The 25,291-nt window shown below is 47.3% G+C and overlaps 1 protein-coding gene across 11 annotated transcripts in view; it reads right to left on the bottom strand.

Moving 5' to 3' along the window:
- Otof (otoferlin) overlaps positions 1 to 25,008 on the bottom strand; it is a 96,608-nt gene extending 71,600 nt beyond the window's left edge. For 6 of the 11 annotated variants that reach the window (XM_063262552.1, XM_006239833.4, XM_039113005.2 and 3 more), the window contains exons 1-2: positions 24,776 to 24,987; positions 3,873 to 3,931 (exon numbers count right to left, since the gene is read on the bottom strand). In XM_063262552.1, the coding sequence (XP_063118622.1) occupies positions 3,873 to 3,931; positions 24,776 to 24,854 (138 nt within the window). In that variant the 5' untranslated portion in view covers positions 24,855 to 24,987. Of the gene's footprint in view, positions 1 to 3,872; positions 3,932 to 24,775 lie in introns of all 11 variants that reach the window. The other 5 variants (XM_063262556.1, XM_017594387.3, XM_063262558.1 and 2 more) reach the window with 3 other exon arrangements.
- Between the last annotated feature and the right edge of the window lie 283 nt (positions 25,009 to 25,291).

Here is a 25,291-nt window from a genome sequence, read left to right as displayed (position 1 = left end):
CTGAGCCTAGGTCGTTTGGATAAGCAGTCAGTTCTCTTAATTGTTGATCCATCTCTCCAGTGCAATCAGAGATTTTCTTTTTTAAAGAAAAGACTAATAATCATCTTTTAAAAGTAAAAGAAGGCCTAGGCAAAGAAAAGTCAAAGAAACCGCAAATCCTCGAGGCCAGAATCTAGAATCTAACCAAATTGGCAAGCCGAGGTTGGGACCCTTTGTGGGAGTCCCACAGCTGAAGCTGGGAATAAAAAACATTGTTATCAGTCAAGGTTTCTGAACAGGCTGTGACCAAAGTCGATTCAAAACCAAACACATGGGCTGGGGATTTAGCTCAGTGGTAGAGCGCTTACCTAGGAAGCGCAAGGCCCTGGGTTCGGTCCCCAGCTCCGAAAAAAAGAACCAAAAAAAAAAAAAAAAAAAAAAAAAACCAAACACATAGGGAATGTGAGGTGTGTCTAGTAGTGCTCTGTGCTGCATCCCATGACTTCCCTACAGCCTTGACGTCGAAAACACACACACACACACACACACACACACACACACACACAGAGGTCACCATAGCACCCAGCGCTCATGAACACTGTCCGAAACACTGTTTCAGACTGAGACCCTCTACAGATTGCAATGTTTTTACTGTATATACAAAGTTTTCTGCTCTCAGAGAAACAATGTTTTAATCATGGAAGCAAAGACTTTTAGTATTTTTCTTCATGTTATTCCTCAGAACATACCAAAACAGCATATTTTTGGATGATGTTGTGTTAGACTAACAAATACACCCATCTCATTAGCATGTTAATTAGCTTTTCTCTTTAATAAATAGTAACATTATATGGATAAAAGAGACTCATCTTAATTTTCATTTTATGTGCATTGGTGTTTTGCCTGCATGTATGTCTCTGTGAGGGTGCTGATACCCTGGATCAGGAGTTAATGACAGATGTGAGCTGCCATGGCTCTTCCTCTGGAAGAGTAGCCAGTGCTCTTAACCACTGAGTCATCTTTCCAGTCCCCACAAAGTCTTACTTTCAAAGTTTTTTTTTTCATGATTTATCAGCGAGTGCTTTTATTGTGCAACTACTCTATTTTATATAAGTATGTGCTTGAGGCTGCATAAACATTTCTTGGGTGAAAAGGGGTCTGGATTGGGCAAGGTTAAAGAATGTTTGACAGAGACTGTAGTGCCAGCTTGAAGGGCGGGGTGAAGCGGAGGAACCAGAGAGGCACAAGGAACCCCTGAAGTACTGATGCAAATGAGAAACTACTCAGAATGATTTCTGCAAGTTATCGATAGGGACATTTGATTGTATAAGGGAACTGCGTCCAAGGTTATAACCTTTCAACTAAACCTGCCTAGTGGTAAGCTGATAAGGAGTGGACAAAAGGGACGGGAAACGGGAAATCTAAAGCAAGATACCTATGGGTACAAACCTGACAGGTGTAGCCATAAAAATAAATGGAAAGGGGGAAACAGTGTCACTCATGAAACAGAAAACACTAGGGCCGGAGAGATGGCTCAGAGATTAAAAGCATTTGGTGCTCTTGCAGAGAACCCAGGCCTTACTACCAGCAACCACATGGGGGCTCTCAACATCTGTAACTACATTTCCAGGGGACCCAACGCCCTCTTCTGGTCTCTATGGGAACTGCATGCATGTGGTACACATACATATATTCAGGTAAACATACACATAAAAAAAAACAAACCTTAAAAAAAATCCAGAAACACTCAGTTGGGTAAAGAGATCTGAAAATCTTAAGAAGATCCATCTGAACGTAAACACATGGACATAATGAAAATTTAAAAAACCGAAAAGAGAGTATAGAAATAATAGAAATATAAAATGAAATTTGCAGTGTGTGTAGGAAGTCCGCATTGGCTTCAAACTTGTAGTCCTCCTGCCTCAGTCTCTCAAATACTAGGTTACAATCATGTGCCACTAACACTTAGGTATCAGTCTTAGTACACAATAAGATAGAAATTAATACAAAAACATCATGGGGGACAAGAAGGGAAATCTTATGCTACCAAGTGAGGAGAGGGACAAGCAAGAGAAAGCCATTATGGAATATAGCCATGAATACCACAGTTTCACAATACAGTAATCCACAGCTCACAGAGCAACAGGGAGAAATCCACAAAGCAACAGTTGGACCTTAGACCTAGTTCATAGATAGTTGATAGACTGGGAAAGGTCCCCCCCCCACTCTCTTTCTCGCTCTCTCTCTTTCGCTCTCACTCTCGCTCTCTCTCTCTCATTCTACACAGGATCTTATCTAGCTGAGGCTGGCCTTGAACTTGATTTGTAGTTAAGGATGACCTGAATTTCTTGGTCCTCCCGCCTCTCTATCTTTTTAGTATCTCATTACATGTCGGGATGGACTCCAGGGCTCTGTGCATACTGGGCAGGCACCCTACCAATTGAGCTACATCTGAGGCAGGCGTTTTGAACATCTAAAATCAACAGGGATTGGTACCCAGAATATACTAAGAAGATCTGTAAATCAGTAAGAAAAAATAAACAAGCAAACTGGTAAACAAGGCTAGGAAGGCAACCGCTTGCAAAAGAGGAGAGTGAGAGGCTAACGGCATTATCACAAGATGCTCATATCCCCTAGCAAGCAGAAGAAATGTCTGTTGGACTGGTGAAAACCAGGGGCCTGAGAGAGAAACCCCAACTGTAGATGAGGACATGGGCTCAGGAAGTGTCACTCTCTGCTGACAGAAGTGCAGGCCATGGCTGCACTGGGTCATATTAGGTGTCTGTCACCCTCTGAGTCAGAGATTCCTGATTCTAGTGCTCATCCTGGAGAGACACACAGTTTCAGGTGAGGCATGGAGACCATTTTCTGTATTTCTAGTGGTGTGAGCTAGGGACCCACCCTGGCAGAGGACACATGACCAGCTAATGCATCCTGGCTTGCTCAAGACCTCCCTGCTTTGGTACTGAAAGTCTGTTTCTCTGGAGTCTTCTGCATCTCGGGCAGACCAGAATGGTTGGTCACCCACTGTTGGCTGTGTCCCAAGCAGCACTTTGCAACACAGATGGGACTTAGAAAGAGTATATAGTGAAAAATAGAAAAGAAAAATATTTAACACATTGTCATTGAAGTAAACAAACATATGCTTACGGCATTCCAAACCTTGCCAGAATGTATAGAACACCAAGAGGCGTTTGTTGACTACAGTAGAAGTGGGGTGGAGGGGAAAGAATGAGGACCAGGAAGAACACACACACACACACACACACACACACACACACACACACACACTCATACCAAAAGGCATGGGTGGCTTCCAGGAGCCAATGAGATGACCCACATAAACGGAAGTGAATAGTTAATATACTCAGTGATCTGAGTCTATAGTTAAACAAAAAACAAACAAATACTTCAGGGATTGGGGGAGGGGAGAATTACTGTGTGTGAGTGTGTGTGTGTCTTTTGATGCTCCCACCCAGAAAGCAAGTGTCTAAGAACATAGGCAGGAGAGGTACCCCAATGTCCTTAGAAAGGGAGAGTCTTGTGTGAGATGGGCATCGCTAAAGCTCTGGTGGCCTACTTCCTCCATGAGACTCTGGGGAAAAACCCTAATGGCAACCCCACTGATTCTCTAGAGAGACTCACCCTGAGGTTTGGAAATCTGGTGGGTATTTTCTCTATAGGCGTCAGAGGGGGTCAGACGGGCGCAGACCTGGCGGCCGCCATTGCTCAGTTCTGTTACTTCGTGGGATTCTGCGGAGTGGAGGCTCCTCCCCTGCCGCCCACCACCTCCTCCCAGAAAGTCATTCAGCGATGAAGCTTCATGGGAGCCATGCAAGGCAGAGAGCAGTGCTTGCTGGAGAGGCGTGAGGACAGGGACTCAGATATCCTACCTCATCGAAGTCAGCCACATCCTCGCAGTTCTCCAGGACCCGGGAATAGAAGGACTGTCCTGTGGAGAGAGGAGATCCCAAAGTCAGACTTGTCTAATGAGCTGGGGCCACATCTCACCTTGAGAGTGTCAGAGCAGCATTTGACCCTATGGTTATGCAGCTCCTTCCAGAATGAGGAGAGTCCCTACACATAACCTCTTGTCTGACCTTTTCCTTTAATATCCTTTAATATCTCTTATAGTTGGGTCCACAAGCAACCCAGCTACCTGACAGCCCAGCCCAAGCAGGTGGACCCACTATGTCTGGGAAGACTGGCCCAACTCTGTAAAGGCCTGTAGTAAACCAGAAGCACTCCGAGTATGCGTGTGTGAGCCCTCCCTTTTTGTGTAAGCAGCACCGACCACCTCTGCCTCCCGCTAAAGCTGTGTGCCACCACACCTGGCCCGATGGCCTTTCTCTCAGTCCGCTTTACTTTGTGTGTTGGCGATTTCTACTGGCAGGTTGAGCTCATTCATTGCACCTTTGACTGGTTACACCAAAGATGGCCAGTACTGAAAGTGGCCAGTAACCAGGGGTCTGAGAGCAGCTGACAGTTGCAGCACAGTGGTGAGCTATAGAGAGCTAGAGGAGTCGCAAGCTCTGAAAACCCAAGAGTCCCCCCAAACCAGCTGGTAGTTGTAGGTGGAGGGGTAGACCAGTTGACTTGAGGAGCTGTAGACACTAGGGGAGCTGCTGTGTTGCCTGCTCACGATTACTGTCTGAATTGAGGAAAAGAACCTTCAGCCTATGGTAACACAACCACTACGTCCATGGCCATAGTCTCTCCTTCTCCCACTCTGTCTCCCTTCCCACTTCTGTGCCCCAGCCCCCTTGCAAAGAAGACAGGCTCAGGTAGCTTCTTGCCTGTGCCCTGCCCTTCTTGCCTGGCCTGTGGACTCCGCCTTCCTGCTGGCTCATATAATAGACTATTTGAAATGGACATGGGTGTCTCAGACCACCCTCCCTATCCCACACTGCCTCCTCAGATGAGGGCTGTTGAGTGGAAAGGCCAAAATCATCTTTTTTCAGACCTATCCAGACTGGGCCAAGCTACTGGAAGAATCGAATTAAGAGAGAGCAGGGGCAGGTGGAGAGGCGTGGGCTGGCAGTGACTGAAGGCACCAACTAGTCTGAAGCACGCTGAGAAACAGTGTGGACTACTTGATGTACAGAATCATGGGGACTCTAGGTAAGAAGACAGACAATGTCCACAGGATCCCACCCTCAGGGGACTGGAAAGGGGAAGCCACAGGCTTGGAACTGACCTGTCAATATCATATAAAACATACAGTGTGTGAGGTATAAAAATGATACAGACAAGGAGGGTGCACACTGTTCTGGAATGGGATGGGATCCTATGAGAAGGGTTGTAATTTCTATCAGGAAGAAACCAAGTAGAAGATGGTGAAATTATTACTTAACAATTACTTACTATTCAAAAAATGTGGCACTATGATAGGATATTGTTTCTTAAGCAAAACAACTCCATACATATTTCATATATTCTTGCAGAAAGACCGCAATTGCTAAACAACCATCTCTGTGGAGCAAGGGGTAGATACTGTGAAGCATATACATGCTTCGGGCCTTTACTGATGTGTATGTGTGTGTGCACATTTATATGTATATATACATGTATATATATATGTATATACACGTATATATGTGTGTATATGTATATATACATATATATATGGATCTTATAATTGTTTAGCTTTCTGTTTGCTTGTTTTATTGTTTCTTGAAGACCGACTCTATCTGTAGCTCATGCTAACCTTTACCTCTCAAGACTTGACAGAGTCTTCCAGATACTGGGATGTCAGGCTTGCGCCATCTCCTCTGGCTCTGTGTGTGTGTGTGTGTGTGTGTGTGTGTGTGTGTGTGTGTGTGTCTGTGTGTCTGTGTGTCTGTGTGTGTGTTTGTGCGTGTGTCTGTATGTGTCTTGTGTGTGTGTATGTGTCTTGTGTCTGTGTGTGTGTCTCTGTGTGTCTCTGTGTGTGTGAGTGTGTGTGTGTCTTTATGTGTCTGTGTGTCTGTGTCTGTGTCTCTATGTGTGTCTGTGTGTCTGTGTGTGTGTGAGTGTGTGTGTGTCTTTATGTGTCTGTGTGTGTGTTTGTGTGTGTGTCTGTATGTGTCTTGTGTGTGTGTATGTGTCTTGTGTCTGTGTGTGTGTCTCTGTGTGTCTCTGTGTGTGTGAGTGTGTGTGTGTCTTTATGTGTCTGTGTGTCTGTGTCTGTGTCTCTATGTGTGTCTGTGTGTCTGTGTGTGTGTGAGTGTGTGTGTGTCTTTATGTGTCTGTGTGTCTGTGTCTGTATGTGTGTCTGTGTGTGTCTGTGTCTGTGTCTGTCTGTGCCCGTGTCTGTGTGTGTGTGTGTGTGTGTGTGACTAACAATGAAACAAGGCCCTTATGTATACTAGACAAACACTGTCTCTGATTTGTATCCCTGGCTAATTAAAGATTATACTTTACTTTTGTAATCAAAAGAGAGACACATTTAAATCCTCACCAACTTCAACCAGTGGTCTGTCTTATGGAAGTCTTTTCTCAATTTGAGCACAGTTCTGTCTGGGAGTTAGTATGGGCTGGTGGCCATGGTTGGGTGGCCAAGTGATTTGGTATTAGGGAAATATGCTGTGCCCTCCTCTCTTAGAAGATTCAAAGACCCTCTTGACAAGCACTGGGCCAAGGAAAGGTGGGATAAGCCCTCTGACCCTCACCATGACACAGATGAGAGAGGCGAGCAAACAGGCTTGGCCAGGTTTGTTCCCTTAGGAATGAACTCTGATTTTTCTGGTCTCAGTGGCCTTATCCTGTTGGTTTTGAAACAGTGTGGCACTATAGCCTGGCTTTGAAAACTCAACTGTCCTCCAGGTGTGAGCCAGCATGCTCAGAATAGAATGGCTATTCTGTTTAATAAGAAATTTCTGGGGGCTGAATGGCTTTTATGACACAGGAGGGAGAGATGGCCCCTGACCAGGAAGCCAGGGTTTTGAAGTTAGGTTCACATAAACAACTCTGTGTGTGTGTGTGTGTGTGTGTGTATGTGTGTGTGCTTAATGTGTATATGTTTAATGTGTATGTGTTTAATATGTATGTATGATGTACGTGTGGGAGGGCAGGGACATGTACTAAGTGTGTGTGTGATGTGTGTGTGTGATGTATGTATGATATGTGTGTGATGTGTGTGGGGGTAGGGATATATACTAAGTGTGTGTGTGATATTGTGTGTGATGTGTGCATAATGTGTGTGTGTGATGTGTGCGAGGGGCAGAGACATGTAGAAACGGTTGCCTAGTTGCATCTGAGATAAAGACGGCACTGCAGAAACGCAGGGAAGTTGTATACACAGAAAATGGATGGGAAATAGACAAGACAGGGAAGAGTCTTTAGCACTAGCCAGGGACAAAACAAAAGGGGAAAAAATGGAGAAGAGAAAGCTCCAACAGAGGGGAGGGAAGCATGAGCCATCACACCTGAGCTTCGAGCCTCTGCTAATTTCTCCCTCAGGCCATACACACACAATTTAACTCCGGAATCAGGTGAGCACTGGTGTGCATTGGGCTTCCCCAAGGATCCACTGCTCTGAATAATCAAAGGCCTTTTCATCCTATAAGGTCTTAATGAGCCTCAGATATGGCTGTGCTCTGGGGTCTCCAGGAATGAAGAGCTGGGAAACCCAGCCATGGGAGGCAGGTGAGGTCTAAGAGGTGCTGTTGGGTTTGAATGTGCATAAAACATTCCTCTGTTGCTTCTCATGGCCCTGTGGAGGGGACGTGAAACACAGTGAAATTAGTCACTGTGGAGTGTACACCTCACAGCTCAGCTCCACTTGGAGATGCACTAAAACCTCATTGTCTAGGGCTCTGGGGATGCAGCTGTGAGGAATAGTCTCAGACAGGGAGCTGAACTCTCTCTCCCTCCATATACCTATAATATATTCATGCCAATATAAATAAATGTTTGCTTAGACAAATCATGCAGAAACAGTGCAGAGAGAGACGCCCTGAGAAAACAAAACACACTTTGGAAGAGCTACGTTTTGGGAGACTTAGTAAGCAGTCCTGTCTTTCCTAGGGGAAGCTGGAGACTGTGAACCTCTTCCTACTCGAGTTCATTTCCACTTAGAGCCCACTTTATCCACCACCAGTCTTAGAGACTGACATTTCAGCTTCATTTTTAAATGGCCTCGAACAAAACCATTAAGAATTCCTAATGCCCAATCCCCTTTCTTGCCACAGGGAATCTGGAGACTAAAGCTTGAAAGAAAATCACCGTTTCCTTGAGTGGAGAGGGGTCAGGTGAGAAGGAGGTTAGATGGAAAATTGAACAGCACCCTCGCTCCCTCCGATGGCTGAGATGCTTGGTTTGAAACGGTCCCCTCCCCTGCCAGTCAACGTAGAGCTGAGCTCAGAATGTCATTAAAGACCACACTATCTGATATTCCCATGACTCGGAGGGTTCAGGATCTTAATACAATGAAACTTTATGTAATTTGCCATTTAAAAATACCCTCCCCCTGTCACCCTGTTATATGCAGGTGAGCCGAGGGCTTGTATTATGTGCAGGGTCACTGATGCCCTAGCTTCTTATGGGGTGTGATTTCACAGCACAAAATACGCCACCCGCACAGACTGAGTTCTCTCTCCCAGTTGGTCCTGCTAGAGACAGACCTTTGAGACAAAGCAGGCACAGAGGGCTGATGGCCCGTAAGTTCCTTCATTTCCACAGGCGACGAGAGGTCTTCCCCTCCCCAGCCTGTGTCGGCCATGCCATTCAGCCCTCACGGAACGAAGCTGAACAGAGATAATTAGAATCTTTAGGAGCTTATTACAAGCCACAGGGAGAGACGTGTCAGCCTCAGAGAAGCTTTTACGTAAGGTAGAATTAGGCTGCCGGCATGAAGTGTGAGCACAGAAGAGGGGGAAATGAAGTCTGCCTAGCCAGGCAGGGCGGCTGTTACTCAGGCATGAATGCAAATAACAGAAGAATAACAGGTTCTAGATCACCAAGAGTTTGGCCGGTGAGGCGGGAAATCCAGGCAAGAATGTATATAAATCTTCAAAGGACATAGAGCTAAGGAAGGGGCTAAGTCCTGATGGTGGTGGGAGAAATACCGTCCCCAGAACGTAGCCATTGAAGGAAGAACTAAGTAGGGTCCCGAGGAGGAGTAGGGGTTCAAAGTCTTCCTTAAGCTACTGTCTTAGTTTGGTTCTTCCTTGCTGTGAATAAAACATAGGACAAAAGAAGCGTGTAGAGGAGGGAGTTTGGGGTTGGGGATTTAGCTCAGTGGTAGAGCGCTTGCCTAGCAAGCGCAAGGCCCTGGGTTCGGTCCCCAGCTCCGAAAAAAAAAAAAAAAAGAAAAGAAAAGAAAAGAGGAGGGAGTTTGTTTGGTGTATGTCTGTACATACTCCATTACTGAGGGAAGCCGAGGCAGGCCCTGGAGGCAGGGACCTGGGGGAGGCAGGAACGGAAGCAGAGGCCTTGGAGGAATACTGCTTACTGGTTTGTTCCTCATGGCTTGTAGAGTTTGCTTTCTAATACATCCCAGGACTACCTGCCCCGGATGGCAGCATCCACAGTAGCCTGGACCTTCCCACATCAATCATCAGCTAAGAAACACCCACCGTCATGTCCACAGGCCAATCTAATGGAGGTCGTTGCTTAACTGAGGGTCCCCTTTTCCAAGTGACTTTAGTTTGTGTCAAGTTGACAAGAACTAGCAGACACAGTTACATAGAAAGTTCAAGGCTAACCTAGGCTACAGAAGACCTTATATTAAGAAAAAGAAGAGGAGGGGGAAGAGGAGGAAGAGGAGGAGGAAGAGGAGGAAGAGAAGGAAGAAGAGGAGGAGGAGGAGAAAGAGGAGGAGGAGAAAGAGGAGGAGAAAGAGGAGGGGGAGAAAGAGGAGGAGGAGGAGGAAGAGGAGGAGGAAGAGGAGGAAGAGAAGGAGGAAGAGGAGGAGGAAGAGGAGGAAGAGAAGGAGGAAGAGGAGGAGGAGGAGAAAGAGGAGGGGAGGAGGAGGAGGAAGAGGAAGAGTTGTTCTGGTGCTGAGTCCAGGGTGGGTTAGTCACCTTCTACAGTGCAAAATAGTCTCAAGACAAATTCTAGCCTCAACCTGGTTTTGCTAAGAGCTACTAGCCCTTAGGTCACTGTTACTCCATGAGAGACTGAACAGAACACTTTCCCATCCAGTCCTGCCCTAATTCTTTTCTTGCATTACTTAATATCAGCAACACTTCACTGTTCATTTCGGGAAATGGGCCCAGAGGAGTTCCTCAAGGCCCCCTCTCCTCCCCTGCTGTCATGCGCTTCCTGTTACTCCGTAGCAGCCCTGAGACCTCTCTGCGGCATCCTCAGTCTCTCCACTCCATGTCAGCCTCCATCCCCCGAAGACTAGCTGCATTCACAAGCTGCAGGAAGCAGGGCATGACAGCTCTGAATGCAATGGAGAGAGCAAGGCTTCAGCAAGGATGGGTAGGCCTGGGTAGAGCCCAGGAGCTGGGGGTCCCACCCACACACGGTCCCTGCATCATCATCTCGGTTAACCCGGGAATAACCATGCTGGACCAGTTTAACGTCTTGGAACCTTGAGGCAGTCAGCAAGAGGTTTCTTTGAAGCACGTCTGAGCATAAAACCAAGTCTTCACAAGCACAGGGCCATTATGTAGATATTTGAAAGTTTTTATTTATTATCACTGTGTACGAAAGCATGATGATTGCTTGGGTGAGGGTTGAGTACATGTGGAGGTCAGGAGATATCTTTGTGGAGTTGGTTCTTTCCTCCCACCTTAAAAAAGGACTCTAGGACCTGAATTCTTATCTCCAGGCTTGCCACAGAAGAGAGGAGCCTTCACAGGCTTGGCCATCTTTCTGGTCCTGTGTTATGTAGAAAGGAGCTGTGGCTCTTACGCCAGCTCTGCCACTTGGTAGCCCCACACCCCCAACCTAGTTACTTCTCTCTGACTCAGTCTCCTCACTACGAAATGGGTGGAGGGTGGTGTTTAGAACAGCACTTGTGCATCTTTTATTATTAGGCAGAAAACAGCCACCATTCCACAGAACAGCCCTGTCTTTGCTTTAGGCCGTTAAGTCATGTACTAAATATAAAAGTTGTCTCCTCTACTATGAATTACATTTATGGTGTAATTTTAGCAGCATATAATTAGAAACAATTTTTCACTCACCTGTAATATTATTCAAGTTTTAGGTATTTTAAGTGTGATTATGATTTTTTTTAACTAGGCAAAATTTACATCCACAGATCTTAAGGGTATATTTTAATGAGTCTTAATAAATGCTCATGAGTGTTTAATTACTACACAGTCAAGATATAGAGCGTTTTCAGTTCTTTAATATATTCCCCAGACCCCCTTCCCAGATAATATCTACCTGGAGATGTCAGCTTTTAACCACTGCTCTGCTCTGATTTCTGTCATCAAAGACTTTTTTTTTTTATCCCATCATAATCTTTTAAAGTTTACTTTTATTTTGTGTGTGAGAGTTTGGTCTGCATGTATGTAAATGCACCGCAAGCATGCCTGATGCTCCTGGAGGTCAAAGAATGACATCAGATCCCATGGAACGGGGGTGAGCCACCATGTGGGTGCTGGGAACCAAATCCAGGTCCTCTGCAAGAGCAACAAGTGCTCTTAACCACAGAACCATCTCTCTTGCCACAGAGTTTTTCCCACCCTAAACATCATTCATATGGTATTTTATAGAAGGTGCTTTTCCGTGTGTGTGTGTGTGTGTGTGTGTGTGTGTGTGTGTGTGTGTGCCTGTGTGCATGTTCATGCATGTGCACGTTCATGTGTGTGCATGTTCATGTGTGTGTGTTCATGCATGTGCCTGTATACACATAGTCAGGAGAAACAACCTTGTCAGTTGTTCCTCGAGTGCCTTTCACTGTGTCCTTTGAGACAGGATCTCTCATCAGCCTAGAGTGTGAGAAGAGGGCTCTAGTGGCTGACTATTCCTCCCAGCACTGGAATTATAAGTACTTGCCACCAAGTACTTAATCCACCATGATTAAGACCAGTTCCTTGTCCTTACAGGGTAAGTGCTTTACCAACCAAGCTATTCCTCCAGTCCCCAGATGTGCTTTTTGTGTGTCTAGCTTCTCTTAGTCAATGTTTTTCTGACCCATTCATATTGGTGCATACAGCGGTATAGCTGTTCTCAGCGTCTGAGGGCTCCTGGAACCAGTTCCCTATGGATATTGAAATCTATGGGTGCTAGAGTCCCTTGTACACAGAGATTTACAACATTTGAATTTAATTCACACACACCTTTCCATGTTCTTCCCACTGCTAGACCACATATAATACATACAATGAATGTAAATGCTTACGAATGTAAGTAGAGTATATTACATAGGAAATTCTGACCAGAGGCAAGGGCATGTTCAATGTAGATGCATTTTCCCATCATTCTTCTCAACCCTCACATATAGATCTCATCATATGGTGGGACAATCTATTCATTCTCATGGTTGGATAATATTCTGTAGTATCGATAGACCTCAGTGTGCTGGGGCGTTCTGTTGATAGACAGTTAGGTCACTTCTGTGTGCTAGACGGTTGCTTCTGTTGGTTTTATTGACGTAAGTTGTCAAACTAGAATTTCCTGGGGAAAGGGAACCTCGATTGAAGAATTACCGCCACCAGCTTGGCCTGTGGGAATACAGCATTTTCCTGATTAATAGTTGTTACGGGAGAGTCCCGCCCACTGTGGGCGGTGCCACTTCTGTGTGGTCCTGATGTGTATAGGAAAGCAGACCATTATGGGAGAGTGCCGCCCACTGTGGGCGGTGCCACCTCTGCGTGGGCCTGATGTGTGTAGGAAAGCAGACCCGGCAAGCCACGAAGAGCAAGCCATTGAGCAGCATTCATGCCTTGGCTTCTCTCGAGAACGGACTGTAACTTACAAGCCGAACGTGCCCTTTCCTCCACATGCTGCCTTTGTTCCGTGTCTTATCACAGCAATAGAAAGCAAGCGGGGACAGCTAATATCAGTAAATCTGCTGTGATTAAAAACAAAAACCAAATTAAAAAAAAAAACAGCATCTCTTCTTGTAGACATGTAATTTCATCTTTCTTGGGGAGATGCCTAGGAGCAGAATTGGGGCACAATGGCTACATTTATCAGAAACTGCCAAGGAGTTTTCTGAGTGATGGCTGCATTTCCCAGACTTATCAGTAATATAAAAATATCCAGCTATGTCACATTCTATAAGCATTTGATTAGTGTGAGACTTTTACTTTTCTGGTTATTTGTGCCTTCCAGACAGCAGCTCCCGTAACTTTGAAGTTCACTGTTTTTAGTGCCGCTTATTACCATTTTTGGGTTGGGGGCTTATTCTATGAGAATCTGCTCAAGTCTCTGGAGCCCTTTAAAAAGTTTGCCCATTTGACTTTTTATTGCTGTGTATATTTTCTTCCTGTGTGCGCCTTGCCCTCCTGTATGCTTAATTGTATTTTATGATGAATAAGAATTTTTAATTATTAGAAGACCTAACTTATTAGGTTCATATTTTACAACGGGCGGTTTTTATATTTTCTTTAGGAAATTTTTGTGTAATCCAAGAATATAACAAATGCATTTTAGAAGTTCTTCTAGACGCTTACAGCCTTTTTGTTATTTAGCTTTAAATTTTATTTTAATTTTTATATGTATGTGTGTGGTGTATGCACATGCCTGTGTGTGTGTGTGTGTGTGTGTTGCACGCCTGTGTGCATGTGCAGAGGCCTGAGAACGGCACCGTGTTCCCCCCGCCCAGCACCTCCCACGTTACTCTTTTGAAGCATGGTCTCTCAATGAACCTACAGTTCATGGGGTTTTTGATTGTTTGTTTTCCCTAGATTGGCAGCCAGCAAGCTCCACCCATCTTCCTGTCTCTGCTCCTCTGTGCTCCTTACTGGTGCCTGTGAGACTACATCCAACCTTGTCACATGGGTGCGGAGATCTGAGCTCTGCTCTTCACGTTTACCCAGAGACACTGTTTACCTCTGAGCCATCTCTCTCGTTCCCCCTCCCTCATCTTTGGAAACAGAAACTCTCCATACAGCCTTGACTGTCCCAGAGCTCACTCCGTAGATCAGTCTGACCTCAGACTCAAGGAGACCCAACTGCCTCTGCCCCCAGAGTGCCAGGATAAAGGTGTGCTCCACTCTGCCCAGGTCCCTTGCTCCCTTTAATGCTTAGCTTTAGTAATCTGTCTTAGATTCCTCTTTGTGCGTAGAGTGATGGAGGAGTGTGAAGTTCATCTTTCCCAGGTATGTCTCTAGTTCTTTGAAAAACCTATTACCTTGACTTCAAATCATTTTTATGCCCATGAGATCCACTTCTGGACGCTGTATTCTACCCCATTGTCTATTAGTTAGTCTTGGGCTAACGCTGCACTGACTTGGTTCCTGTGACATTATAGACTTTTAATCAAGTAGTGAGACTCCCAGACATCTCTATTTTCAAAGTTGGTTGAGCTATCCTAGAACCTTGGCACACCCACACAGTTTCAAAATCGCTTCTGGTCTACGAAACAGCCTGCTGTAGCTTTTGCTGGGACCGGGCTCATTCTGCAGAGCAGTTAATGGAGATCTGGTGCCTTTACAGTATGAACATTCCTCCCACTGACCAGTACGCTTGCTCTGTATTTGATGTCCTTTGGTTTCTCTCCAGTGTCTTATTTATTTTTTATGCCAACGTTTTTGACAAAACTTATTTCTGAATATTTTATACTTTATGCAATTGTAAACATAATTATTTTTTAATTTCTTCATTCCAGCTGGTTGTTTCTATAGAAATATTTGCACGTCTCAATCCCGTGTCCTAAAAAGTTGCTAAATTGCACTCATTGGAGTAGTTTTCACACAGGTTTCTTGGGCTTTTCCATCCAAGCCAGTAAGGTCTTCATGAAAAAATTTCCCCTCTTCCTTCCCAAGCTGTGTGTTTTGTTTTTCCTGTCTTATAGCTTTGGCTAAAATGCTACTTAGTAACGAACAGAGCAATAAGGGAAACAACTTTATTTCACCTGTAATTTCCATGTTCAGGTTTGTGGAGTGTGAGGTTAGCTGGATAGGAGGGGGCAGTCCTTTATCTGATTAACAAGTTTCTCTATTCCTGCTTTGCTGAGTGCATATTGAATTTTGTCTAATGATTTTTATGTAACTGTGGATAGAACCATGTAGCTTTTCTCAGTTATTCTGCTTACACGGTAAAATGCTTTGATTTTATAATTTTAAATAGAACTTTGTTTTCCTGGGATAAAACTTGCGTGTCATGATGCACTGTCCTTATCTGTTACTTCTCTGTTGGCTGATATTTTGTTAAGGGATTTTAGATCTGTGCTTATGAAAACCATTAGACACACAAGTGTGTGTGTGTGTGTGTGTGTGTGTGTGTGTATACATGTGAGTATGTGTATGAGTGTGTGAGTGTATTTGTGTGTATGCATGTGAGTGTGTGTGAGTGTATGAGTGTCTCTAAGAGTGTGTGTCTGAGAGTGTGTATATGCATGTGTGTGTATGCATGTTAGTGTATTTATGTGTGAGTGTCTGTGTGTGTATGCATGTGAGTCTGTTTGTGTATGTGTGTGAACATGTATGTATATGTGTATGTATAAGTGTGTGTGTGTGTGTGTGTGTGTGTGTGAGAGAGAGAGAGAGAGAGAGAGAGAGAGAGAGAGAGAGTTCGGGTGTGTAGGCCAGAGGTTGGTGGCTTCCTCAGTTGCTCTCCACTTTATGTGAGGATTCAGGGCCTGTCCTGGAAGCTGAGCTTGCTGATTGCATCCAGTTACTCTGCTATGCAGCTTTCCCAGGGACTCCGTCTCTACCTCCCAAGTACTGAGACTGCAGGTGGCTTCTATGGTTGCCCAGCTTTATGTGGGCGCTGGGGATCTGAACTTCAGTCCTCACACTTGTGTAGCACACACTTTATCCAGCACCCTTCTCTGCTTTTGCAAAATTAGAGCTTGTGGGGAGGAAGCAAGTGTCAAACCCAGAGCTGCACACAAACCAGGTATGTGTTACAGCCCCAGTCACTGATGGTTCCTAATTGCTCATTTGTGTTCTTCTTTGTCTCAGATTAGAAAGAAGACCATTATTTAATTCTCAAATACTCTGGAATTTAAAAGATACCACAATGCTATTGATTTTATAATGAATTTCATTATGGTCAAAGACCATACATACCCTGTGTTAATGTGCCCAACCTGAGGCCCATGGGCCGTCCATGCTCCTTAGTAGCTATGAATACAGCACACATATGTAGATGACAACATCCCATTTTCAAAAGGTTGGACCTCCCTGTCAGTGTACAGGATGCCAGTCTATTAATTTTCCCTTAATTATCAACATGTACGTATGGTATGTGTATGTGTTTGCACATGCCACACACACATGTGGAGGCAAAAGACAACATTATGGAGTTGGTTTTCTCCTTCAATCTCCTTGTGGGCTCTGTGGGTCAAACTCAGGTTGCCAAGTTTGCCGAGCCATCTCCCAGGCCCGGGCGTCACCTGAGTCCTGCAGCACGTTGCCTGTCACGATGACGACAATACCCTAGATATTTAAGATGAGTGTGTGTTCCTCAGTTCTGGGCGTAATACCTCAGAAAACCCTGTTAGGGTGACGTTGGTGGAGGGGTTGTCAGGTCCCCCATCTCCCTAATGACTCTCTCATCTGCTTGTTGGCAATTTCCTTTGACAATAACCATCGGTGTTGATAGAGTACTCTTCTTTCTTATTGGCAGGGGAGAGCACAGTACAACAAAGAAATTCAACTCAAAATTAGTTGCCCTCCCCCCAAAAACATAGTCCTCAAGCTCCTTAAATCGTGTCCTAAAGTCCAGCTGCTCACAGAGCTGAGCCCAGGAGACTTCCTGGGGCTCCAACTCTCAGCTAAGCAAAGGCCCCTCAGCCACTATTTTTTTTACTTCCCATTATTCCTAGTCAAGGATCATCCCCATTTCCCCTTCCTCACCCTGCTAACACCCAGAAAGTCGGACTCAGACAGGGCTCATTGAGAGGTGACACAGGGCAAGGACCTTAAGCCATATTTGATCTTATTGAAGCCCATTTCTCGGATGCAGCTCAAATCTTCTTCCGTGTGCTGATGTCACTGGGTCCCAATTTTCAGACAGAATCATGGAGTCAGAGAAGGAGGAAGTTGCTGCCTTACAGGCCAGGGCAGGGCTAGCAGATACTGGGAGGTAGATTCTCCCAATAGAGAGGCAGACAGAAATGCTTGCAACCCCAGTAAGCCACAAACTGTGCAGAGAACCCATTCTGTGCCAGGTACTAGGAATATAAGGCACGAAGGGAGAATGGCTGTGTTCACATTCTCAAATGGAGTAAAAGCATTGTTACAAGCACAATGCCAATTTTATGCTAAACTTTCACATAAAAAAGATGCAGGGGCAGGAGAGATGGCTCAGTGGTTAAGATCACCAGCTGCTCTTCCAGAGGACCGGGACTCAATTCCCAACACCCACGTGGCAGCTCACAACCATCGGTGTCGTAACTCCAGCTCTACTGAAGCTGAAACCCTCTCCTGGCCTCAGCAGGTATGCGCATACAGACAAAACACCCCTCCACACAAAAAATACTGAAGTAAGAATAATTAAAGTGGAAGCATGAATGGGCGAGAACATCACAGGGTTTCTGTCGAAGGAGATTCTTCTAGAACTGTGAAACATGGCTCAATGTGAGGTCTGCATGTCTGTGTGGCCATATGACTGCCTTTCCCTGTGCCGTACGCGATGGCGTGCCTCCTTGCTCTAGAGGTGTTTGCTGCTCCCTGAGGTGGGTGACTAAACCAAGGCTGAGCCATCTGAGAATGGAGCATCCTTAGAGGATGTGCTGGCTGCTCTGTGTCAACTCGACACACTCTAGAGTCATCCGAATGAAGGGAAACCTTAACTGAGATAATGCCTCCATAAGATCTTAATTAGTGATCAATAGGAGAGGCCCAGCCCATTGTGGGTGGTGTCACCCCTTGGCCGATGGTGCTGGGTTCTATAAGCAAGCAAGCCAGGGGCTGGAGAGATGACTCAGTGGTTAAGAGCACTGACTGCTCTTCCAGAGGTCCTGAGTTCAAATCCCAGACACCACATGGTGGCTCACGACCATCTGTAATGGGATCTGATGCCCTCTTCTGGTGTGTCTGAAGATACCTACAGTGTACTTATATATAAGCCAGGAGAAGCAAGGCAGTAAGCAGCACCCCTCCATGGCCTCTGCATCAGCTGCTGCCTCCAGGTTCCTGTCCTGACTTCCTTTGGTGATGAACAGCATCTTGGAAGTATAAGCCAAATAAACCCTTTCCTCCCCAACCTGCCTTTTGGCCATAGTGTTTCATTACAGTAATAGAAACCCTAAGATATGGGGAATCCAGGGTCTCTATCTTTCTCTATGTGGTAGGGAGTGGTGTGCCTTCTTGAAGAATGGCATATAGGGACACCTTGAAAAACTTAAAGAGTTGGGAAGGCATTACAGTCTCTTGGGGTGGGGTCATCACCTGCCCTCAGACTACACAGTGACCCCCATCACTGACTGACCAGCAGCTCCTGGAAGTCAATGCTCCAGTTCTGGGGGTGCCCACACGGACACTCACAGTTTCAGAAGTTTGGCCTGACGTCTCCATGTCTGCCGGTATTCAGTCAGGAGGCCAGAGGAGACTGCCCAGAGCAGTACCTGTGTGTATATGGTTGCAAGTATATGTGTCCCAAGTATCATTTTACCCCACATTATTTCCTCATTTTTGCCTGGGACTCCACATCTGAATTCTAGCAGGGTCATCCAAGAGGCAAGGACAGGGATGGTCTTGGTCTTATTTGAATTTATTGATCCCTGCATCTCAAAATCCCAATCCCTGTGTCAACAAGCCACACCTGCCCTCTATCCAGAGGTGTCCTCTCCTTCCCTCTCAGTTACTCGTCTCTGAGCTGCCTCTCTGAATAGCAGGTCACTTTTTTCCATCTAGCCATCCCTAGCTGTACCCTGCCCCAGCTTCCTCTCTGCAGTCAGGAACCAAATGGAAAGCTCTTTTCCTGAACCAGATCTTAGCCTCCCACAACCCCGCTCCATACATTCTCCCCACATCCACCTAGCAAACAGAGTTTGAAGGCTTCAGTGTGCCACCAAAACCCACGGTTAACCGTTTTCCAGCCTCGGTGCCTCATGGCCAGCTCCTAGAGCCCTGGCTCACTCCCGCACACTACACTGCACCGGTCTTTTTTTCTTTCCTCTTTTTTCCATTTTCTCACATGCATGTATATTTTTCATGAATGTGAACACACGTGTGCTTGCTTGGGGAGGCCCAAGGCTGCCAGGATTCATTCTGTATCAGCCACCCACCTTATTCATTGAGATAATCTTTAGTCAAGTCCATATGACTACTCTCCATGTCTAGCCTGCTGTGGGGAGTCCCTGCCTCTACTACCCCAGGGTGGAATTGCAGGCCAGCCACTGTATCCTGCGAACATGAGTTCTGGAGCTCTGAACTCTCATGTGGCAAGCACTGTAACCAGGGAGTCATCTTCCCAAACCCACACTAGTCTACTCTGTAGGCTTGACCCTGCCAAGATTCTCTGGCCCACACTCAGGGACAGCTCCCTGGCAGCACGTGCCCTCCTTCCGTTGACATCCCCCAGGCCCCACCCGTTTTGGCTGCAGGGTGGCTGGATGGGTGCTACCTCCAGCCTTTGTCCTGCCTTGTCAGAGCTGCCGATCTCCTGCAGCAGACCCCCTGGCCGTGCTCTACCCTGGCACCTGAGCTTCCTTTTCTGCAATCCTCTGCGCACTCACGGCGGTGGTGCCAGGGCTGTCCTTCCCCCCTCGACACCCTCTTTGCTGTCCCTCCAGGGTCTAGAGCAGAGTTTGGCACATGGATGGTTCTCAAATACTGTTTGTGGATGAATGAAAGACTGGGTGAACGGATGATTAACTGCTTGACTCACAGGACACATCAGAAGCAGCTTTCCCTGAGCTGGAAAACAATTCCCAACATCGAGGAGACAAAGGAAATTGCTGTGGACCGAGTGCTTGGCAGTGCAAAGAAATTGCTCATTTTTAAGGAACAGTAAAATATATGTTTTTTATATCTATGGCTTGAATATTTCTACATGAAATAATAGATTTTTTCAGGGTAATTGAAAGGAATTAGAAGGAGATCTTGACCAGGATGGGACATGAGCAGAGGGTGTCAGAACTGCAAGGGACTATGCTCCCTCCTCTTGCATATATTTGAAGCCTTTTATTACCGTGTTTTTTTGTCTGACCAAGGAGTGGGTGTAGGTAGGAGAAGGTAGCTTTTTTTTGTTGCCAGCAGAGATGGACATGATAAGTGAGCCTTGGCTCTGGGGAATTGTTGGCAGGTCTGCTTTCTCTCCGTACATTTCCAGCAGCGTTCACTGCAAGCCTTTGTAGCAGATGATTCGACAGTCATTTTCATAGCATGAAAATACCTTCTCCTATCAAAGCAAAAGGGCCAGGGAACATTCTGGGTGGAATATCTGCTCCCTACCAGGTTTGCATCTGCTCAGGGGAAGAGGGGGAGAGGGAGGAGGAGGAGGAGAGGAAGAAGAAGAGGAAGGGGGAGAGGTAGGAGGGAGGAGAAGAGGAAAGGTAGAAGGAGGAGGAAGAAGCTCTCAACACCCTGGGGTTTAGGCAAGAAGGTGTTGCCCAGATGACCCCCAGGTATCCCCCAGGTGTTCCCCAGGTGTCTCCCAGGTATCTCCCAGGTGTTTCCCAGGTGTCCCCCAGGTGTTTCCCAGGTGTCCCCAGGTGTCCCCCAGGTATCCCCAGGTGTCCCCAGGTGTGTTGGAGGAATGGAAGGAAGCTAGGACTGCATTCCTTATATCTATGTCCAAAGTACAGCACTGTGCCCACACCTACATGGGATGCAGGTGCTGTTCTTGGGGAGCCCCTCTGTCTTCTTCTTTCAGAAAGAGGAACACCCATTCTCCAAAAGCAGAGGTGCTAGGATGGCCTAGGCAGTCAGGGAAATATTGAGGATGGGGGCTTTGGACAGTCTAACTCCCTTACTGGGGATGGCAAAGATGGTTCCAGAAAGAAGTCATAATCACAAAACAAATAAATAACAAAACCTCTAGGGTAAATCTTGTCCTCCGGGCACACTCGCCTCCATTCCCCTGCCTCTAGCCACCTGTCTGGCCTCCCAGCTGTTCTTCTGGCTGGGAATCCACTCTGTCCCTCCATCTACAGTAGTTTTCTCCAACAGCCCATCCTCACGTCTCCGGTATCTATGTAAGCAGATGTAGTGCTTTTACAGGCCAACCTTCCCTCCCCTTACAGGAAGCACTCCCTGACTGTTGCATCTCTGAGTGACATGGTTACTGGGTTGGACCACCCCCAACATTTGCTAAAGGAACTTGAAGCTTCTCCGAGCTAGAGGCTGATAGAAGCAAGGTGAGCTAGTGTTCTTAGCTCTTGGCCCCTGAGACCTCTTTTCATCGGAGTATTCTCTGTAGCATAAAGTTCTGGTGACACATTGAACTTAGTCAAGCAGTGACGGGGCCATGGTGGAAGACTTTAAGCCCATCCAACAGTAAAAAGAGTGGTACACGGTACTGCATGCTTGTAGTTCTTTCATCCTCAGCTACAGTGAGTTCAAGGCCAGCCTGGGCTACACGAGATCCTGTCTCAAAACACCAACAAATAAACCAAAAAACTCAGAGACCTCAGAGAAGAAGGTCATTTCTTATGGTGGCTGCTTGGCAGCTCAGCTGAGATCTGCTCTCGGCCATGAGGATCCTCAGGAAGCAGCAGAGCTCACAGAATGTGACTGTGCACACAGTGGAACTATGGCAGAGCTCCAGGAGGGTATACAGGATATGGAAGGGAGGGGGAAGACTTCCTGGAGGAGGTGGCACATGAGGTGGGCCTTGAACTATGCACAAGATGGACATTTGTAAGTCGGAGGATGGGGCTCATTCTACAACAAAGAAGTACACAGTCTCGAGCAGGAAACACTCGGCACCTCGAGAATCAGCGTTCAATGTAGTAGGACGGAAGCTGGGGTGTGAGGAGGGGTGTAAAGACGAACCCCCACAGGAAGCCTTAACTACAGAGGACCTGTACCAGCAGGCAGTCCAGGGGAACACGTGAAAGTCTGGAAGGTTCTCAACCTTGGGTTTTGGCAAGAAGGCTCAGCGGAGAACTGTAGAGATGACAAGGTACCACTGGGATCTGGCAGTGGGGGCCAGGGCATCACGGGGGCTGAGCAGAAGTCATAGAGGCAAACAGACAGACAGACAGACAGACAGACAGACAGACAGACAGACAGACAGCTCCCACCCTGCATTCTGTGGCTCTGGTGATTACTTGAAGTAAGAACAGAGAAACTGGAAGCCAGTGGGCATCCTGCACCTGACCTACTCCTGAGCTGGCTCCGGCAGACCGGAGGCCCCTCAGTGCAATGGGCTACTGTATCCTATATGCTGCTGGGAGGCCCATGCTGGGTGAGGCAGGGTGGAGTCCATGCCTCTTTGTTTCTCTGCAACTTCTCAGGGCAGGACCTTCCTCTCCTTCACCCTTAGGTCCCACGCTGGCCCCTCACCCCATCTGCTGCCGGTTTTATTGGAGAGTTTTGGAGAGGAGGGGCATTAAGCTCTATTTTCTAATTCCCCCCCCAGAACAGTATGGTTTGATCATGGACTGTTGATGTCAGGAAAGCATGTCCTGCTGTTGGTCAGTTCCCTCAGAAATGGTGGTGTTAGCTGGTGTTTTTGGGGTGCCAGTAGTTACTGCCTGCTGTGCACCTGGTGAATGTCTCAGCATTCTCTTTTTGGAAATCTGGCTGCATCTTTCTTGTTCCTACTGCCTGCCCCTCACCTCTTGCTCCAGAAGCTCTACCTCTGACTATGAGGAGAGCACGGATTACAAGGAGCCTAATACTTGGGTGTTTGGCCTGGTGGTTCAAAGGAAGAGGTGAAAGCTGGCCCTGGTGGGGCAAGCCTGTAGTCTGAGCTACTCGAGAGTCTGAAGCAGGAAGAGTGCATGTTCAAGGCCTGCCTGGGCTATAGAGTGAGTAGATGGCTAGAAACAGGAGGTAAGAACACGTATGGTTCAGCAGTGGAGAGCTTATCTAGTATGGGGGAGACCCTGGGTTCAATTGCCTAACACTGCCCCCTGCAAAGAGAAAAAGAAAAAAATATAACTCTCTGATGGACAGGATGCCCACTCCTTGTGGGCCCTGGAGAAGGCAAAAGAGATTACAGGACTGGGTAGCCAGGATGAAGACTTGACACTCGGGCCACTGTCCCTCTCCCTCACTAGATCGCTGACCACCTCTCTGGACCCTGGTTTCTCTTTCTGGCAAGGAGACAAGCCCTGCTCAGTCCAGTCTGTGGTGTCACGACTGTAGCCACCAAGCATCCTAGGGCTAAGAATCAGGCCCAGGGCTGTGTGTGGAGCACAGGGATTTTTCTAAAGCCAGCACAAGCCAGCAGGTGGCACACGGAGAGCTAGGCTACTGCAGAGAAAGCAGCCACTGGGGTGGCCGGCAAGGCAATGCAGTAGGTGGTCCAGCCCACTCTCTGATCCTTTCTGCCTGCCTTCCTCCCGCCATAGACATAGCTGGGGCTTCCATCTGCTCTGTGAACAGCAAGCTTCAGGTGGAAAGCCCAGGGTCCGAGTGGGTGATGCAGGGTGCCTGGAGGCTCCTACTGGAATGTCTAGTGACTTGCCCTGTCTCGTATCTCTCTCCTGGCAGACTGTAGGGACAGTGTACATCCTTGGCCATAGTTCATTCCCTGTGACCTCTATGAGGGAGATGACGCCACACTGGAGAGGGGCACATTGACTTTGGTCCAAGTGGCTAGGCAGGTTGAATTTTGCAGAGGTGGGTGGGCACAGAGATAAGCCGGCTCTTATATTTCTCTACTTGATCCTCAGGGGCCACCAGATGCCCTGGATGAAGCCCAGCTTCAGCTCCTTGGCTCATTGGAGCCAAGCCAAGCTTCTGCACCCTCTCAGAGCTCTGGCTCACATAGTCTCCGTGTCTCCTTTCTCCAGCTCTGTTCCCAGCCACAGAGCACGCTCTTCCCAATACCTCTCATGCCATCCTTTTCTTTGTTTGCTTCCTCTGCTGATCTCTCAGCCAGCAGTTGAGCATTGCCTCCTCCTGGAAGTCTTCTCTACTAGCTCCCAGTCTTGGTCAGGGTAATCAGGCCCCCTTCTGCTCTGCATCACACACTCATGCGTGCCTGCTAACTGTGTCGTCCCGTACCTGACCAGATGTGGCTCTTTAGGACAGAGCCTGCCTCACACTCATCTTCACATTTCTGGTCCCCAGATTTGGTACACAATAGATTATAATACACACGTGCATGCAGAAGGGGGCTAGGAGGAGTCCACAGAGGAGAGGTCAGAGTAATGTCCCTGTCTAGAAACATAGAAGGTCTAGAAAGGCCTCTGAGTATCCTTATCACACTGGAGGGTAGAGTACCACTGGCTGCCATGGTTTCTATCAGCCACTCTGGTCTTTTCAGGCATAGACTCCTATTCAGCAGACAGCAGCCAGGCTGGGGTGGTGGTAGTAAAGGTCCCAGGAAGGCGCTGGGCTGGGTCCTTAGTCCTGGGTTTGTGAGACCACAGGGATAAACCCTTACTTCTGCCTCATTGAATCCATACCCTGCCAGGACACTGGCATGTTGGCCCAGGGGGGGAACCATAGGAAGCCTAAAGGCTGGTCAGGCCAGGGGCAGGTGGCCACTCTTAGAAAGCCTTGAAGCCACTGTGACTGCTACCCCTCCTCCCAGTCTTCTCTCGCCCCTATCAACTCACAGAACATGGGCTGAGCCAGCTTGCAGAACTGGCGTCCTCCTGAGACAGGGGCTTCCTTACCTCGGAAAGTGACTTTGGCGATCCGATCAGCTCTGCCTCGAAGCTCAGAAACAGTCTTGAGGTGGACGATCAGGGCCATACTGGCGGAGAGAACCTGGGTAGTGCCAGAGCAGCGGGAAGAAGCTTGCTGGCGGAGCGTGGTTCACACGCCTCCCTCTTCTCTGGCTGCTGCCGCCTCCTCCTCCTGCTGCCCACAGAGACCAAGGCAACCAAAGCAAGCTGCTCCTTCAGCTCATCAGAGCCGTGCAGCCCTGCCAGCCCCGCCCCTCTTGAGTTGTCAGCCCAGCATGTGTGTGTAGTGTGTGTGTGTGTGTGTTGTGCAGCCAGTAGCCCAGGAATTCATTATTCAGCAGCACCAGATAAACCTGTCCAGCTTCAGGTGTCTTCTCCCAGCTCTGTGAATGGAAGCTCCTGCCACTTGGCAGGGTCGAGCAGGCTGGGCCACTCAGAGCCAACAGCGTGCAAAGGACATGAGGATGGGCAATGTGGGGTCAGGGCACTTCTCATGGGGATCTG

The sequence above is a fragment of the Rattus norvegicus genome, chromosome 6, assembly GCF_036323735.1.
Source record: "Rattus norvegicus strain BN/NHsdMcwi chromosome 6, GRCr8, whole genome shotgun sequence".
NCBI lineage: Eukaryota > Metazoa > Chordata > Mammalia > Rodentia > Muridae > Rattus > Rattus norvegicus.
Note: the sequence above shows the minus strand (reverse complement) of the source record. Positions and strands in the feature narration are given on the sequence as shown.